The sequence below is a fragment of the Callospermophilus lateralis genome, chromosome 20 (assembly GCF_048772815.1).
Source record: "Callospermophilus lateralis isolate mCalLat2 chromosome 20, mCalLat2.hap1, whole genome shotgun sequence".
NCBI lineage: Eukaryota > Metazoa > Chordata > Mammalia > Rodentia > Sciuridae > Callospermophilus > Callospermophilus lateralis.
The window spans coordinates 906,344-925,733 of NC_135324.1; the positions used below are offsets into that span (position 1 = coordinate 906,344).

General features: G+C 53.9%; 1 protein-coding gene across 1 annotated transcript in view; it reads left to right on the forward strand.

Moving 5' to 3' along the window:
* The window catches only part of Chchd6 (coiled-coil-helix-coiled-coil-helix domain containing 6), a 179,968-nt gene that overhangs the window by 98,593 nt on the left and 61,985 nt on the right, over window positions 1–19,390 (forward strand). The window contains exon 5 of the mRNA XM_076841134.2: window positions 13,185–13,268. Coding sequence (XP_076697249.1) covers window positions 13,185–13,268 — 84 coding nt within the window. The remainder of the gene's footprint in view (window positions 1–13,184; window positions 13,269–19,390) is intronic.

Here is a 19,390-nt window from a genome sequence, read left to right on the forward strand (position 1 = left end):
CCGTCCTCCTGGGCAGCCGCCTTTCCGCCCGGCTTTTGTGAACTGGATTAAAAAATAAACAAGTCAGATCCTATCGGTCTCCGCTCAGCGCCCTCTGCTCCCCACGCTCACAGAGGCCGCTGCCAGCCTCTCCGCCCGGCCTGGAAGGCCCTGCCTCTGAGCCGCAGCCTGGTTTTCATGCCCACCGCCCCACCCAGCTGTTTGTCATGGTGTTAGCTGTGTCCTCACTGTCCCCTGGATGTGCCACACTTGCTCCCATTCAGAAACCTCAGCATTTGTTTTCCCTGCTAGGAATGAGCCTCCCCGGATCCTTGTGGTCTCACTGTCCTGTGGAGAGGGCATCCTGGAGGAGACAGGGTGGCCGTGTGGACCGGCTCCTGCCACCCTGCCTGGGCCAGCCCCGTCTGCTTCAGGAGAACCAATGTCACTTCACAGGACCAGAAAGGCCCCATGCTGAGCATGTGACAGGGAGCAGCGTGACAGGACAGGTGCATTCATGGGAGCAGGCCACCTGCCTGCTGATCTCCAAGAGGCCCTCTGGGCTGGTTGTCACTGTGCGATCTGGGGTTCTTCCCAGCCCGCCACCAAGGGAGTTGCGCACAGAGCAGCCCGTGTCATCTCCTGCCTCCTCGTGTCTGTGCCCGAGAACTTGATCAGAACTGCAGAGGTGATTTCATGGTTTCTTAAGGTCGGCTTGCGTGGAAGATTAGACTGCGTGGATCTTGCTCCTCAGCTAGGCCGTTTTGGTGATTGTGTAGCCCTGGGAGATTTCACTCATCTCAGACTTATATTTCTTGCCTTTAAAGTGAGTTTAATACTCGTTATTAAGCCAGAAGCAATGGCACTTGACTGTCACCCCACCAGCTCGGGAGGCTGAGGCAGGAGGATCACAAGTTGGAGGCCAGCCTCAGCAAAAGTAAAGCCCTGAGCAACTCAGCGAGACCCTGTCTCTAAATAAAATATAAAACAAGGCTGGGGATGGGGCTCAGGGCTCGAGTGTCCCTGGATTCAATTCCCGGTACCCCAAAATAATAATGACCATTATCTATGTCAGGGGATAACGTGTGCCTTAAAGGAGCACGTATGTAATAAACAATTGGTGTTTAATGAGTGCCCAGGCTGCCTTTGCGCCTGCTTCCTGAGACTTCTCTGATCCTTGTTTTCAAGATGGTGCTTCTTGCCCTGACTAATACCGGGGTGTTGCTAAGAGGAAGGCAGCCAGCTGGCAGGGCTGGATGAAATGTCAGCCGCGAAGAGCTGGGCGTCCCCGGAACCCTCTGCCGTCTCCTTCCTCCAGCCCCGTGGAGGAGCCAGCTCTGGTTGCCTGGGAGGCCATCTGTCCTGATCCCTCACACCTGAAGCCTCCGCGCCGTGTCCTCCCCAGCCGTGTCCACCAACCGCCCCACAGCCTGCGGGTGGAGGTGTGGAAGGGCGCAGCGCCAGCAGACAGTGCTCAGGTGCCACCTGTTTTCCTGCCACTCTCCCTGAGGAAACGGGGGCTTCAGGACACCCGCGACCTCTCAGCAGATGGCTGCAATAGAACCTGTCTTCAAAGTGTCCTGTGAGCGTCGGGGACTCTGACGAATGTGCTGGGCTCATGACAGACTTTGCCCATCCCTCTCCAGGGCACCTTTGCCCCTCCCCTTCCGGGCACAGGTGGGTGGATTTGGAGAGTGGGGGACAGACCCCAGATCTCTGGTGGCATCTCCATTCAGAATCAGGAGCTCAGCCCCAGGGTCACGGTGCCAGCGTGGCTGTGCCCCTCCCCACTTCTGGACCTGGCCTCTGCAGAAGCCCTTGGTGGTCGATGAAGACATGTCTAAGCTGTGCCCTGGCTTGACAAGGGGCAGCCCCCTGGCCCATCTGTGCTGACCCCTGTAACGTGTGCACCTCCCGAGCTGGTTATGGAAGAGGGGGGAGAGCAGGCTCTTCAGACCAGACCCCTGCATCAGGACAGAGTCACAGTGACCCCCAGGGTAGCAAGAGGAGGGAACGGAGGCTCAGAGCAAAGCTTCCCATCCAGTGTCTCCTGAAGAGCTGTCAGAGCAGGATTTCAACCCAGGCCTCCTGGCCATCATGGTCATTTTGGGGGAGGGGGAGTGAGAGGTGACCAGGGATTGAACTCAGGGGTCCTCGACCCCTGAGCCCCCTCCCCAGCCCTACCTTGTATTTTATTTAGAGACAGGGCCTCTAGAGACAGGGAGATGGCATCGCCACTTCCAAGTAGAGATTATCTCAGATCATCTCCAAGTTATATTTGTCTTTGAGATTTGCTGTTTTACTTTAGATCTCTGTTATCCATGACGGTTATGAACAGGTCTGTTTTCTTTTCTGATTGAATGTTTAATAATAACACTTTATTATCGTGAAAATGATTCTTGGCTGACATTGAACTTGCAAAAACTCCCTAGTATCAGATACTGCCATCAGGGCCCTGTCTGCCTCATTGAATCACCTTCCCGCAGCCTCACAAATAGAGGTGGGGTTCACCCCCATCGCCTAGAACAGGAGACTGGGTTTCAGAGGCGTGGACCGGGCTGCTGGAGTAGGGGTGACAGGTCTGTCACTGAGAGCTCCATTTCCCTCCCTCTGAGCCTGCTTCCTTAAGCCTCGTCCTGCGCTAGGTTTAAAGTCGGAGCACACCATCATGGACCAGAGACTGTGGGGCACACAGTGTAGACACGTTGTGGGTCCCTAGGAGGTTACAAGTGTCCTTAGGACCATCCATTGTCCTTCTGCAGGCCTGACCTGGGCCTTGATGCTTAAGTGACATCCTGGAGTCTGTTAGCAATGTGGAGTCTGGGGCCGGCCCCAGGCCTCCTGACACAGTCTGTCTTCTAGCAAAGTCTCAGGTGAATCGAAGGCACCTTCAACATTCGAGAAACACTGTGACAGTCCATGTTGGAGGCACCCCATTGGATGACAGTGATCCACACCGTCGCTCCACACTGTTCAGATAGGATGACTGAGTCCCTGAATGTTGGGAGGTGGCTTCCTTGGGACATGGGGACCTGTCTTCATAGCCCTGTGTCTACATAACCTAGTCACCTCGGTTAACCTTTCGTCACTGTGATTAAAATGCCTGACAGGAACAACTTAGAGAGCAGTGTATGTGGCTCATGGTTTCAGAGGCTTGGTTCCTGGACAGCCGACCCATTGCTCAGAGCCCAAGGTGAGGCAGCAGATGGTGGCGAAGTGTGGCTGGCGTGCGGTGCAGGACAGCTGCCAGGCTCAGGTGGACACGGCACAAGGGGCCAGGGACAAGATATACCGTCCCCAGGGGCAGGCCCCCAATGACCTGCTTCCTCCATTCACCGCCCCCCCCACGGTCACCACCCAGTTCAGTCCTTTCCTATCATGAGTCCATCCAAGGGTGAACCCAAGGGTCAGGCACCTCAGGTCCTTCCTGCGTGGCCCCCCCGTGAGCTCCTGGGGTACACCTCATGTCCAGCCACAACCTCACCTAGTCTGAGGCTTATTTTATTTGTACATGAAATGAGGAATTTCTCTCAAACCCAGTTTTTTAATATAAATGCACTTAAGGCCATTAATGTTCCTCTCAGACACATCATCAGTTTTTCCATATTCTTTAAAACATGGAACTTTGACTTTTTACAATTAAAAAAAAATTTTTTTTGCAATTTTTATTTGACACAAAAGTTGTCCATATTCATGAAGCACAATATGATACATTCATCCATGTATTCAATGTGGAATAATTGAAATTTATCTTATTATTTTCTCCTAGCTCTGAGGTTATTTCAGAGGACATGTTGCATATTGTCCTTTGGGTTACATTTGTTAAGTTTTTCATTCTTTCTTTTTTTCTTTCTGGTGGTTGTGACCTAAAAGAATGAAGAATTTTTGGCAGATGGTGTACTCAGTTTTTAAATTTTAGAAGTAGAGATTCTACAGATATGTCTATTAGATCAATCTTATTAACTGTATTAGTAAATCTTACTAATTTTATTTATCTCGAGGGAAAAGCATTAACTATTTCACTAGTAAACATGATTTTGCATAAAGATTTTTTATTAACATAGCCTTCATCAAGTGAACTAAATTTTCTGTTTCTGGTTTGCTTGATTTCATAAATGGGGATTTTATTTATCACATGACTTTCTTGCATTTTTTTTATTGATTGTTCAAAACATTACAGAGCTCATGATATATCATCTTTCATACATTTGACTCGATTGGGTTATGAACTCCCATTTTTACCCCAAATACAAATTGCAGAACCACATCAGTTATACACTCACATTTTTACATAATGGCATATTAGTGACTGTTGTGTTCTGCTACCATTTTTCTTGCATTTGTTTGAAAGGGTCATGTGCTTTTCCATCTTCCATTTGATAATGTATTAAGTTTATTGGTTAATTTTTTATGTTATAGCAACCGTAGACTTCTGGTGTGAGCCCCAATTGATCATGGGGTATTATCTTTTTTACATATCGGCGGATTTCATTTTCCATTTTTTTTTCTTTTTGTTAAAGAATTTTATCTATCTGGTACTGAACGTTGAACCCAGGGGCACTTAACCACCAAGCTATATCCCCAACCCTTTTATTTTTTATTTAGAGACAGGGTCTTGCTGAGTTGCCTAGTCCCTCGATAAGTTGCTGAGGCTGGCCTCCAACATCCAATCCTCCTGTCTCAGCCTCCTGAGTCTCTGAGATGACAGGTGTGGGCCACCGTGCCCAGTAACACCTCTTTTCTTGAATAATATCAGTATGTAAATCTCTCTTTTTGTAATGTCCTTGTGTTATTTGGTGTAATACTTGTAATAGCCTCCTAAAATGAGTTGGGAAATATTCTCTCCTGTATTTGCTGAAAGAATTTGCTTAGAAATGGTATTTCTTCCTTAAATATTTGATAGAATTAATCAGTGAAACATCTGGGAAATTCCGTAGGGCAAGCTTTTTGTTTTGTTTTATAAATCAAGGAAAATTAGGTTTTTAAAAATCATCAGGCGTATGGTTTTTATATTTTTATTATTGCATTAATCACCTTGTGTTTATTGGTGCATTGGTTAGTTGAGTTTCTTTGTTTGACACATTTGGAAAATTTTCATCTGTTATTCTTCAAATGTTTTCTCTTTGCCACTACCTATCCCAAGAATTTAATCACCTGCAAGTTAGACCACTTGAGTCGGAAATTGTCACCCCTGTCACTGAGGTAGCATTTCCTCTTTCAGCCGTTGATTTCAAATAGACTTTTCAGCTCCTAAAATTCCATTTTACCCTTCTGAGTCTCTCCACTTAACAGCACCGTGTTTACATTTGCTTTGACTATTTAAAAACATTAGTAATGGCAGTTTGAAAGTCCTTGTCTGCTAAATACAGCATCTCTGTCATCTCCAAGTTTCTTTCTAAGGACTGATTTTCCTCCTGGCTAAGGAGTTACAGGTCACAGAGTAATGTGTTTGATTTCCAAACATTCGAGAATTTTCTGGCTGTCTTGCTGGAGCTAGTTCCTGATTTAATAATTCTGTGATCATAAAACATGCTTTGAATGATTTTATGCTTTTCTGTGGCTCTTCATGTCATTTCATTTATGTTTTTATATGCAGCACTGGGGACGGAGCCCAGGGCCCCCCATATGCTGGGCAAGTGCTCCACCACTGGGCCCCACCCTGGTCCTGCTTTAAGACTTTTCTTCCAGTTTATCTTACTGACCACTCCAGGGGCACTTTACTCCAGAATCTGCGGTTGTTGGATATAGTGTCCTATAAATGTCACTGGAGTCACATTGGATAATAATACTGTTCAGATCTTCCATATCCTTATTGGTTCTTCGTCTGCTTGTTCTGTCAGTGTTTGGGGAGTAAAATAGACCATCTCATCAACACCATATAGTCAGGGTTTGGCTTTTCTTAAGGACATGGTAGACTTGACCCGCCCCCTGCCCAGCCCTGGGAGGGCCGGTTCCTCGTCCCCTGAAACCTATGAACAAGTACTGCATGTGGCACAGGGGACTCTGCAGGTGTGATCCAGTTGAGGATGTGACAGGAGAGCACCTTACTATCCAGATGGGGTCGGCATGATCCAGGTCATGCCCAGGCAAGAGAGGGAGGCCAGAGAGTGAAACAGGTGCTGCAAGTATGGGCAGGTCAGCTGTTGTAAGGCCACAAGCCAGGTGGCAGCCTGTCGACCCCTGTGATCCGAGTCACACGGAACACCCAGACATTTCCCACCTCTGGAACCCTGGGAGGGTGCGTCAGAGTGCTTTAGGCCCTGACTGCTGTTACTGTTTTGGCCATTTCATATAAACAGCGATGGGAACTTTACAGGGGGCTTCAATTGGTTTACATTTAATGGGATTATTTATAGCATTAGACTCAAATCTGTCATCTTGAATTTCTGTGTCCCACCAATTCTTTTCTCCCCTTGGCCTCTTCTTGGCTTTTTTCGGGGAGTCGGGGTGGATGAACCAGTATATTTAGAATTCCATGATCTCCTCTATTGGCTTTTTATTTGTGCTTTTTTGGTTACTTTTTTAAGATTGCTGTAGAAATGGCATTTTTTAAGCTTATGGTTGTCTGTGTTCAAAAATATGCCATTACTTCAGAACCTCACAAAAGCATCCTGCTTGGAATTTTTCTGAGCATCTAGGATGTGTAATTCGTTGTCTTTAAGTAATTTTGGAGGATTCTTGAGATTTATCTCTGTATTCTTTTGCCTTATTTGTTTCTTCTCATGCTGGGACTGCGCTTGAACGTTTGCTTCAGACATTTGAGATGATCCTATAGATTTTTGGGGGTGAGGGTTGTGTGCTGAGGATTGAACTCAGGGGCCCTCCACTCTTAGCCCCATCCCCAGCCCTACTTTGAATTTTATTTAGAGACAGGGTCTCCCTGAGTTGCTTAGGGCCTCGCTGTTGCTGAGGCTGGCTTTGAACTCACAATCCTCCTGCCTCAGCCTCCCGAGCGGCAGGGATAACAGGCTTGCACCATCACACCAGGCTTTATTTCTCAGTCTTTTCTCTCTTTATGTTTTGATTTGGATTTGATTCTTTCCTCGTCTCTCTCTATCCAGTATGTTAATAACTGTGACTTCATACCATACCATTCCTGCATGTTGGTAAAAAGAGGGCACTAAAATCCTCTGAAAATCCCCTTTCATAAAAGTAATGAAAATACTGACAAAAATAGTCAGAATCGACTTTTTCAGAACTCTGATAATCAACCCAAGGCTTGCAGCAATCCAGGAGCATTTGTTCAAGGAAAGTGGAAGACTCTCAGCAAAGCACCAGGCATTTTAACTTACCCTCCCTTTCCCACTCACTGCTCCACAACCCTCTCTGAAACTGGCCTCCCCTAGGTAGGTGCCAGCCCACAGCTGGCGGCAGAGAGGGTGGAGAGCTCTTCCGCTGCTCCCAGCCACAATTCCCAGGGAATGGCCACCATTGTCCTGGTGACTGCCTGCAGGGCCCCACTTGCAAGACTGTTTATGTGACTTGACTCAGCAGGTGCTCGTGGCAGTCCACTGTTACCATGGGGCATTTGTCACAGACAACCAGAGGCAGCTGTTGAATGTTAGGGCTACCTGGGGTGGACAGCAGGTGAACCAAACCATGGCGTAACCAGAAAGCTTGGGGAAAAAACCCAACAGGGCGGTGTCATGGTGCACACTCACAGTCCCAGAGACTTGGGAGTCCAGGGCAGGAGGATTGCAAGTGGAAGGCCAGCCTCAGCCACTTAGCAAGGCCCTGTCTGTGTCTCTCTCTCTCTCTCTCTTTCTCTCTCTCTCACACTCACACACACACACACACACACAGCCACACACAAAACAAAATTACAAAAGAGAGAAAATCTGAGGCCTGAGATATCCACAGAAGGCTTTGAAAACTTCCGATGGTTCCCGGGATCTAGGTCCAGTCAACAGACAGGGCTGTGCACAGGGAGATCTTATGACCCAGATGCATCATAAGCCGTCCAAAGGCAGAGTCAGGGGAAAGATCTTGAAAGTGACAGGAGAGAAGTGACTCATCCATGTAAGGAATCCTCATGAGATGATCTGCTGATTTCTTATCATAAACAATGCGACTCTAGTGTCCGGCACCCTGTGGGCACCCTCTGCCTCTTCACACATGCTAGTGACTTTATTTATTAGATTGTTTAACATCTTAATAATCATAGTTACTTAACCTCTCTCTGTGTCGATTCCAACATCTGAGCCCTTGGTGGTCTGGTTCTGGTGAATATATTCTCTCTCCATATTGGATCATTGTGTTTTTTTGTTGGTGGTGGTTTGGGTGTTTTTTCTGTTTGTTTGTTTTTGGCATGTTTATATTTTTAAACTTTTAAGTGAATGCTCAATCTTTTGTATACATAAAACATTTGACAGAAAGTATATATCTGTGAGTCGGGTGCCATGGTGCATACCTGTAATCCCAGCGAGTCAGGAGGCTGAAGCAGGAGGATCGCAAGTTGGAGGCCAGCCTCAGCAACTTAGAGAAGCCCTAAGCAACTCAGTAAGCCCCTGTCTGTAAATAAATTATAAAAGGGACCAGGGATGGGGCTCAATGGTTAAGGGCCCCTGGGGTTCGATCCCTGGTACAAAATACATATATATATATATATATATATATATATATATATATATAATCTGCAGTGAAAGTGTGCTGTAAGACCATCAGTATGGGGAGTTGAGTCTCGTAAAAAAAGAGCATATAGTTGGGTTTTCTTTGTGTTTCTTTTATCCAAAGTGATTGTCTTTTTCCTTTAAAGGAAAGATGAATCAATTCACATTTTGCATTTTTCAATTGCTGGACAACAAGTTGTGAAATCCAGTGGCTTCCATCAGTCAGCATTTATTGTCTTATGCTGGTGGGTTGGGACCCGGGTGCTGTGTAGCTGGTACCTCTGCCTGCAGTCTCTCACCGTGGTGTGGGCAAGGTGTCTTCCAGTGCTGTCACATCTGAAGGCTCCACCAGGGGCGAATCCGTTTCCAGGCCCTCCTGGCTGCTGACAGGGCTCCTTCCCTTGGGGCTGATGGACAACACTTACCCCTTGGCTGCCTGTTGGCCAGGGGCCGCCCTCAGTTCATGGCCATGTGCAATTCTTCAAATAGAAGCCTGCCTCACCCCTTGAGTAAGCAGAGCTGGTGGCAGAGAGGCACGCAGAGAACATTGTCTTTGAAAACCAGGTCTCAGAATGCCAGTCCCACCACTTCTGCCATATTCTTTATTTCTAAGTTCCCAGGTCCAGCCACACACTGGGGAGGGAGCTGCAGGAGGGCATGGGTGTCGGGAGCAGGGGCTGCCTCCCTTGCCTGTATTGTGGTAACTGATTGACTGACTTCTCTAGTCTTTTTATGGGGGTCCTGGGGATTGAACTGAGGGCCACTCTACCACTGACCCACACCCCAGCCCTATATTGTATTTTATTTAGAGACAGGGTCTCACTGAGCTACTCAGAGCCTCGCTTTTATTGAGGCTGGCCTCCAACTCACGATCCTCCTGCCTCAGCCTCCCAAGTTGCTGGGCTGATGGGTGTGCACCACCTCACCCGGCTTCAGAAATTTTTTATGTTGGTTTCTTATTTCAGGGAAAGCCCTCTGTTCCAGGTCCCCTGCCTCTGTAGAGCATAGTGGCTTCAGATCCTGCAGTATCTAAGGAGAGGTCCGGCCCACAGCAGACCCAGAGCCCAGCAGGCCTGTGGCTCCAGGTCCACCTACTGCTTTGTGGTTCTGTTCTGTGTTGAACACTTTAATCTGGTTTCTGAACCTGGTTTCTGTGGTGTGTGGAGCAGCGGAGGCGAGCTTCAAAGGCCAGCTCAGGGTGCTGTGTTGCCTGGAGGAGGTCCTTGGCTCAATGGCCGCAGACTTCAAGTCCTGTTCAGAGGTGGCCCTGGCTGAGCATGCCTCCATAGTGCTGGATAGTCGCCTTCACGTAGAGACACCGTCCTTAATTCAGTGTTGTCCCCCAGAGACTTTGTTGGCAATCTCCTTAGACAAACAGCACCCCCCACGGCTCACTCTATCCCGTGGTCCCCAGCACATGTCACTCTCAGCATCAGCCCGTTCATGTGCACATACGCTTGGCTCTCCCCCGGGATGCAGAAGCCTCCTGGTTTCCCTGGTGTACCCGCAGTCCCTCCACAGTAGCGTCTGTCACCGAGCAGACACTGGGTACTCGCTGGTAAGCCCCTGAGTCAGTCACTGAGACCCGCCTGTGCCCTTCAGCCTGACACCTGCTGAGCGCTGTGCGTGGGGGACCTCCGGGGCTTCGGGAAGCAGATCCAGGGCTGTAGAGCCCCTCTGTAGGTTGGCCTCATCCACCCCAAACCCTGAGCACCTGTACTGGGCCAGTCGCGACATCTGGGGCTTCCTGTCACATTCACTTTGTAGGACCCCTTTTCATTTGTCACCTGTCCATTGTCGGTCATGAGGGCTCCTTCATACCTCGGAGAGCGGAGAGAGAGCAAGGGCTGTGGGTGGAGCGAGGTAGCTGGAGCCCCAGGACGTGGGGTGGCCCAGAGCTCCGCTTCAGCTGGGGGACAGACCTGCCTCTCTGACAGCTGCTCACGCCCCCGGGCCACGCCCTCTCCTGGCCACGCCCCAGCCACTCCCTCCCTGGCCACTCCCTCCCTGGCCACGCCCCCGATCACTCCCTCCCTGGCCACGCCCAGCCGCCCTATGTATTGCGGCCAATAGAAGAGGAGGCTTGAGTTCGTGTTCTCCCGTTCTCTCTCTCTCTCTCTCTCTCTCTCTCTCTCTGTCTCTCTTTCTCTCTCTCTCTCTCTCTCTCTCTCTCTCTCTCTCTCTCTCTCTCTCTCTCTCTCTCCTCTCTCTCCTCTCTCTCCTCTCTCTCTTATCTCTCTCCTCTCTCTCTCCTCTCTCTCCTCTCTCTCCTCTCTCTCTCTCCACCCTCCCTCTCTCTCTTTCTCCCTCCCTCCCTCCCTCTCCCTCCCTCCAGGGATTGAAGCAGGGGTGCCTCACCCCTGAGCCCCATCCCCAGCCCTTTTTCTGTTTTATTTAGAGACAGGGTCTCACTGAGTTGCTTAGCGCCTCTGCATTGCTGAGGCTGGCCTCACACTTGCGATCCTCCTGCCTCAGCCTCTGGAGCTGTCTGGATGACAGGCGTGTGCCACCGCGCCCAGCCAGTATTTCCTTTTGTGTGTGAACCACCTCTGAGGGGTCCGATGGGTGGGCCTCTTTGCCAAGCACTTCTTTCCTGCATGTCCCGTTCCTGACATAGACCTGTCACAGTTGGCACAGGCCTGCAAGCTGCAGCCCCAGTGTTCTGGGCGCGCCTCTACCCACAGGGGCCATCACAGTGGGTTAGCTGAACACTGGTTGGACACATGGACGAACCGCCTCCTCCCTCCCGGGCCCATTGCCCCTAGTGAGTGACAGCTGAAGAACCCCAGGACGGTCTTGCTTTCAGTTGCCATCTTCCTGATTAGGACCACTGGCCAGAAAATGGCAGGTCCACAGCCCTGGGAGGTATTCCTGGACGGGCTGCTTAATTGCACGAGACGAGCTTGTCCACCGATGGCACTGGGGACCGTTCATAGTTAAGTGCTGGGCTGCTTCAGGCCACCCAGATGAGCCGCCTGGCGCTTTGCGGGGTCCTGGGAGAAATCCCACACTCAGTCCCAGTGCTCAACTTCTCTGAGCGCTGGCCCTCCAGGGTCCTTCCAGAGCCTTCCTGGCGTGTTTAGATAGTCCACAGCGTGATGGGGGTGAGATTGGGGGGACTGCTCCTCCCCACGTCTGTAGGTAAGACAGAAATGAGAAGGAGGCCGCTTGCTCCAGCCTGCTGGAGCCCTGGTGGCAGACCAGCGTGAAGCCCGTCATCCAGTGGGCAGGCCGCCTCCCAGCGCAGGATCCCAGTGTCCCCTGGGAACAGGATGGCCGTCCCCCCAAGCTTTCTTTCATGTGCTTCTCTGCGCTCTCAGGATCCTGGTGCGCCATCGGCCCCTCTACTGACCACTTGTCAGCAGCGCCCACAGGTTCAGTGACCAGCAGGAGCGTCGTGGGCCGAGGAAGGACACTGGCAGGGCCGTCGGTTCCCATCTCCCCTGTACTTGGGGTGACGCACACCCGGGTGGTGGCAGCCCAGCGTGATTGAAGAAGAAAAGCTTAGGACATGAAGTCACAATGGCGTCTCTGGGTGGCTGGCTTGTGCGCTTGGGGAGAGTGAGAACCAGGTGCCCTTGGGAGCCAGCGGTGCTCAGCCCCTGCTCGGGGCAGGCCCTGATGGCAGTGCTAAGCCTCTGGGCTCATTGATGCTGGCTGAGTCGGCCCAGGGAGGACCAAGGGTGTGGCACTGGGGACCTGGTCCTGGAAGAGCCTGTCAGAGGCTTTGGGGATGTGGGACGCCCAGCCAGAGCAAGTGTTTCTGCTGTGTCATGACACTGGGGACCCTTTGTGGAGGCTTGTTAGGACCCTGCCCTGAAGGGGAGTGTTCCCTTAGTCTCCTGGACAGTCCCTCGGGTCAGGAAGGGACACTGATGAGCAACCTGAACTCCAGATTGGAGAAGGTCCAGGACCCCAGCGGGGGGAGGGGGAGCCAGCAGGAGCTCAGCCTGGCCAGCCAAGCCTCCCGAGGCCACCTCCAGGCAGGGGGACAGGGCCAGGGCCCCTCCACCTGTGGGGTCTCTGCTCTCTCTGCCTGCAGGGACTCCTACCCCCGAGGGCCCAGAGCGTGACAGTGGCACGACAGGGTGCCCAGTGTCAGGGCTCCATGGCCAGCGGCCGTCTCTGGCCCTTTTGGACCCTGTGGCTCCTGTCTGCCTTGACCACAGTCACACCCCAGCTCCTGTCTGTGTCACTGTGAGCTGAGCAGTGGCCCGGCCCTCTGTTGTGTCCGTGTCCTGGTCTCTGAAGAGGGTGGGGATCCTGACCCCCTTGGTCCCCCTCCGGAGGAGCTGGAAGGAGGGAGGAGATCACCTGCAGGAGTGGGCAGAGCAGCGCCCGCAGGTCATAAGCCTTCAGCCAGTGCTGTGGCCGCCATCTGCGAAATGGCCCTAACAGGTACCCACCTGGAAGGGCCGCTGTGAGCCTGGGGCATGACACATGGGAGCTGCCTGCCACAGCACGGGGTCCTCGGTGCCTTCCTGCTCTTCTCCTCCAGAGTGTGGCTGGGAGCAGGAATGGCGGGTGTCCTCTCCCCGCAGCGACCACGAGGGCACCACCGCCGCTGGCTAACGTGGCTCTGCTCCCTTTTCCTAGGCCCGGGAGCTGGAGAGCAGGGAGGCCGAGCAGCGGCGCCGGGAGGCCTTCTACCGAGAGCAGCTGGAGCGCATCGGGAAGAAGGTGAGGCTCCGCTGGCCCCGGGGCACCTGTGCTCACCCCAGGACCGCCCTCTCCCTAAGGACCGCCCCCAGGACCACGCCCTCCATGGGGCCGCCCCCATCCCAGGACCACGCCCTCTCCCTAAGGACCACCCCCAGGACCACGCTCTCCCTGGGGCCGCCCCATCCCAGGACCACGCCCTCTCCCTAAGGACTGCCCCCCAGGACCACGCCCTCCCTGGGGCCGCCCCCATCCCAGGACCACGCCCTCTCCCTAAAGACCGCCCCCCCAGGTCCGCGGTCCTGCATCTGGGAGCCCCTGGCAAACCCAGCCTTTCAACAAGTTGCCTTGGGAGATAATTGGTTTTTAATTGGCCCGTTTTGGGTTGAGCGCGGCTGACTCTGCTCTTGTTCAATTTTACGGGGGAAAATACCCTCACTGTGACCACGGGGCGGTGCTGAGACCCAGGCTGCCTTAACACCGGAGCTGAGCGGCCCTGGGTAAAAATAACAGCCCCTGAGGTCCTGCCCACGGATGCATTAAAGTTGTATTATCGATCCCTCCCGGAGCCCGGGGAGCCGGGGAGCAGGGGGAGCCGGGAAGATCAAAGTGCACCAGGCCGCTCACCACCGCTCTTGTGCGGCTGAGCCTTAAAGACACCTCCTCACCCTGTTTAGAAGGCCCCCCGACCACCGGAAACTCATCGGATAACTTGCTTATTGGGGGAGGGGGGCGGGGGAATAACTTGTTGATCATGACAGCTTAAAAAAAACAGCTTATAACCTGGGAGGGACGTTAGGATGTTAAACCCCCGCTCCCCGCCCCCCGCCCCGTGCCTGAGCCAGCTTGCCAGGCAGCCTGCCCAGAGCTCGTTGCGGGCGGGTCTTTGCGAATCCCTGGTCACGGTTTGGAGCTTTGAAGCTGACAGTTTGCTCGTGGGGCTTGGTTTCCGCGGGGCTTCTCCTGTGGCTCCCCGCTGTGGGGCCTGGCAGAGGTGGGTTGGGCGTCTCCAGGCGCAGGGACCAGGAGGGAGGCTGCTCCCGGCCCCGTCGCCCACCTGCACGCGTCCACTCTGCAGGGCATTGAAGGGAGAGTCAGAGTCGACACCCTGAGACCCGGGATCGCTGGCGATGACCTCCCGCAGTCTGGGGAAGGCAGTGCCCCCTGAGCTGCTCACACAGTAGCCCTTAACGAGCTGGCGAGTCTCAGAACAGCCTCACACACAGGTTGGACTGTAGCTTATCATGACAAGGACTGTGATTTGAGATCCTGGAAAGGGTGGGTTAAAAAAAAAAATCCACCATCCATAGCTCTAATTACCACAGTTGCCCATATGTTCCTCGGCATAGATTTTTCTTTTCATTCTTTCTTCTTTTCTCTTTCCTTGGTGGTGAGCTCGATGCTTTGGTCTCCTGCTGTGCGCTGCTGCTGCTGTCGCTTGGCTGCTGGAGCACACTCACCTGTGTGTGTGTGTATGTGGGGGTGGGGGGCTCTGCGCATCTTATTCCTCCCCTAACCTCCCCCAGCCATCTCTCCTTGTTAAAAACACTCCTGGCTTTGGCAGAGAGGAGGTCTCCTGCGCCAGCCAGCCCTTCTCTCCTCCCCTGTCAAGGTCCAGGCTCCTGACAGCAGGCAGATGTGAGCTTATACTACCGGGGCTTTTCCTTCCTTGCTGGTGAACAGTTATTAAAAGCTTCCAGAAGGAGGTGCAGAAAACACCATCTCCTCTCTGACTCTTAAACACAGCGTTTTGCTGGAGATGATAAAGAAAGACAGCACCTCCATCCACCATCCACATCCAGGAAATGCAGAGGGGCGCGGCCTGGAGGAGACAGGCCGAATCACCAGGCCTAATTGTATTAGTTTTTGAAAAAGGTTTTCGATCTTTTCCGTGGGGGTAATTTTATCCCTGTAATGGCTGGGAGGAGGGAGAACGCAGCATCCAACAATCTCTTTCATTAGCCGTTGCTTTCCTACGGCTCGGCTTCCGCTCACCGGAGACGCTGGACCTTGACATTGCTAGCTCTGCACACGCCCCGGCTCCCGGCCGTCAGCGCCTCTCCTTTTTTTTATTTTTTATTTTTACCTTTTTTCCTGTTTCCTTTTAAGTGGGAGCCTCTTCAGGGGGACATTGACAGTGCTGTTGTGTCCCCCAAAACTGCTCCCAGGACATAAAGTGGGAGGGCAGCTCGGGGTGGTGGAGGCAGAGGTCTGGGGCTTTAAGACACTGAGGCTGATGCGGAGCCTCCTCCCCGGGGCGCAGAGAGTAGGTGGGGGGCTGCAGAGAGCCAGGCCCGCTGGAGGGGGCGGACACTAGGCCCTGCGTGTGGCACGGGGTCCCCTGGTCTCGGAGATTTCTGTGCAGGACCCTTTGCCAGTGATCCGTCCCAGTGCACCGTCCACCCGCACCGTGGCACAGCTGAGCCAAGCGCGTTGCCCCGGTCACCACATGTCACCACGAGGGCTGTGAGTGCCAAAGAGGGCAGCCCCGAGGGCCTGTGGCACTGAGCTAGAGCCCGGGTCTGCCGTCCTCAGGGCCGCCAAGCTGTGCCGCTGCCCTGGGCAGTCACTCCTCTTTAGATCTCCGTCCCTTCCCCCGTAAGATGGTCATACAGAGGCTTTCGTGAGAGATGCAGGAGGAAGTCCTGTCCGCCAGTGCTGGGTGCCCAGTGGGGCTTCTGGTGCAAATCGGGTGCCTCGGTTGGGGACTGGTGGATGAGCACAGGCGAGGGTGCGCACTTGCTCCTGCAGCGCTCGCGGGTGCTGTCACCGACATGGCCTGACCTCTGGGCCTCCCCGCTGGATTTTCCCGGGCTCCTCTCTGATGCCTGCCAGGGGCAACCTTGGTCCGCAGCACCGGGCAGGCTGGGAACTATGCTGCTCACGACTAGGTGCATCTCCATCTGGACTTTGGACACAGGGACCAAGGGGGTGAAGTCGTCCACTCCCTGCTCCGCCTTATGGTCTCTGAGCCTCCTGCCATCTTTCCCCCGCTGGACACCAGCCCCAGAGCTCTGCTCAGCTGCCAACTTGTGACTTCCTGTAGGAAGCAAAAGAAGGAGGATCCCCCCCCAATACCTAGAGTCTGCTCTCTTGGGCCAGGGTGCCCTGGGCCTCTCCAGAACCAGCACCTCTGTCCTGTTCTAGCAGGAGCGCTGAGTGGCTCTGCAGCCGGCCCTGACAGCCTGTGACACTGACAGCTGTGGCCGGCCAGCACCTGTCCTCTGTGGTCAGCCACAGCGAGTAGGAGGATGGGACAAGTGTGTGTGAGGTCTGGCAGACTCGGGCCTGATTCTGCTCAGTGATGAACAGCCGCGGGACCCTGAGCGCCATGCTTGTGTCCTTCAGCCCCATTGTCCTGATCTTTGAAGGGGGAACTTGAAGACTCGCGTGCGGTAGTTTGGGGGTGAGCCATAGTTCGGGTAAAGCACACAGGGAACCCGGACAGCCTGTTGAGTTCTCGAGTGTTCTTCCCACCCTCCTCCTCCTCTTTAGTGGACGCGCAGCCCTTGGTGACTTCCGCGTCGCTCAGATCGTGCCAGCTGCTGTCGCAGAGTGCTGCCCACGTTGTGGTTCCTGTCCCAGGAAACCCCTGTGGTTTAGAGAGAGGGACATGTTGGCGCTTAGGACACCAGAGGAGAGGATGTCCGAGGGCTGGCTCCTATAGCCAGGGGCGCTTCTGGATCTGTGGGAGACCCGTCTTACCTTCACCCAGCTCAGCAGCTGCCAGGGCAGATGGCATTTTCAGAGCTAGCTGTAAAGGCTGAACCGGGTTGACGGGAGAACGAGGAGATGTGGGTGTGTTCTTTCTGCGTCTCAGCTACTGCTCCAGAATGCGATCTCCCTTCCGCCCCCCTCAGAACCGCACAGCCCTCCTCACTGCCTCTGTGAGCAATCAGCCCTTCTCCCCATGTTCCTCTCTGCTTGGGCTCCCTTCCCCCCCATTCCAGGGGCGCTTAACCCCTGAGCCCCGTCCCCAGCCCTTTTTAGATTTTATTTAGAGACAGGGTCTCACTGAGTTGCTGAGAGCCTTGCTAAGTGGCTGAGGCTGGCCTCCAACTTGCGATCCTCCTGCCTCAGCCTCCCGAGCTGCTGGGATGACAGGCATGTACCACCACCCCGGCTGCTCAGGCCTGTGCGAGGAAAGACTATGATCAGCCCCTGACAGCCCCACACGTCTTCTCACTAAAAACATTCCACAGAGCCTGCCTGTCCCGGGCACAGTGTCCCCTCCCTAGTTGGACCAGTCTGCGTGTTGTATCAGGGAAGCAGAAGCTGTGCCCTGGGTGTAGGGGAGGAGGAGTAATTGGGACTTCCTCATAAGAGGGGCCTCCCGGTGGCCCACAGCACATGAGAAGGGCTCAGCGTCCTCACGTGTCTGGGGAATGCAGGCCACAGCCACAGCTGGTGCTCTTGCCCACGCAGGGGGTTGGCCAAAGTGGAGGAGATGGACAGCACCCAGCGCTGGTGACGCTGCGGTTAATGCAGAATCGCAGATGCTGCTGGTGGGGGGGAACAGGGGCCCAGCCCCCTGGAAAGCCACTGGAAGTGACAGGCCCCGTGTCCCAGCATGGATTCTTCAGACCCTGCAGTGGCGTTCCGACTGCGCCACACCACCAGGAGCAGGAGAGCCCCCCAAAGCAGGGTCCACAGCACGAACAGTGTCAACGCCCCCCACACATGTGACAATTAAGGAAAAGGGGCCAGACAGACATGGGTGCCTGAGACAATGTGATTTCATTTGCCTGATGCTCCAGAGCAGCCCGACAGATCTACAAAGGCAGAAAATGGAGCCAAGTGTGGTAGTGCACACCTGCCATCTCAGCGTGGCTCGGGAGGCTGAGGCAGGAGGATCACGAGTTCAAAGCCAGCCTCAGCCAAATGAAGGCCGTAAGCAACTCAGCGAGACCCTGTCTCTAAATAAAACACAAAGTAGGGCTGGAGAGGGGGCTCAGGGGTCCAGCACCCCGAGTACCAAAAATAGAAAACGACCACGAGGAAGAAAATGGAAAATACTGGCAAGGTCAGGTTCCTTTGTGACCTGGGACAGATGTGCTCAGTGTTGAGGGCCCCCTGGCTGTGCGCTTGGGGCTGTGCACCTGCCTGTCAGTAAAGGGCCTCCAACTTCATAAGCACAGGAGGCAACAGGGGAAGGTGGGCCGGCAGGGAGTGCCCAGTGTCCTCCTCTGCCCATACCCCTGTGTCCTGCAGGATTGCGCTCACAGCCTCTTCCCCAAAGCCCAGGGATCCAGAAGGTTCTGAGTTCCCTGTTCTGGACGCTCCCGGGCCTTGCGCATGTGCTTCGTCTCTTCTGGACTGTCCAGGAGAGCAGAGAAGCCGGGAGGGGTCGAGTGCCTTACTCGAAAGTGCCAGCCGCCAGCCCAGATCTGCCTGTGCCCAGTCCCCTGGGACCCGTCTCCTCCAGGTCCCTGTAATTCTGAGCAGCCACACTTGTGACTGGTGGGATCCCATGTCTCTTTCCCCTTCTGTCTGGTGCCGTGGGGAGGGGGCGTGGGTGCAGGGGCGGCTGGGCTGGCCTGCCCCACAGGCACCAGCAGAATGGCTGCCCTCCCCATACTCCCCTGGAGCCTGGCACCCCATCTTGGATTCTAGCACATGCCACATTGCCTTGTGCTTATTAGCGTCGGTGGCTGGCTTCCCAGCTGGGAAGGTCTGTGAGCACAGAGTCCTCACTAGTCTGACTCAAAAGGTGATTCATCGCTGAGGGCTGGGGACACAGTGTCTGGCACAGAATAGGTGCTCAGTAAACGTTTTCAAGAAGAAACAGAGAAAAGTGTGTGTGTGTGTGTGCAAGCAGGAGGCCCTGATGCGCTGGGGTTCCAGGAAGGGGAAGGAGACTTTTGCCCAGAGGTCTTCCTGGCGGAAGCTATTTGGAGAATGAGCCGGATGCCCACAGTAGCTCAAGGGAAGGGGCAGGATGTGGACAGGCTGGGGCGTCTGGACCGGGAGCCCAGCTCAGCCCGGCCGAGGTGTTCTGTGGGAAGGCAGGCAGGCAGTGGCCGAGCTACCCAAATAGGCTGCTGTGACGTTGCCAGGGGCCTGGCTCACTAGTGTGGCCTTCACTGGGGGCACTGGGGGGGCTGGGAGCTGGAGAGAGATTTGACCTTACAAGCCCAGGAGAA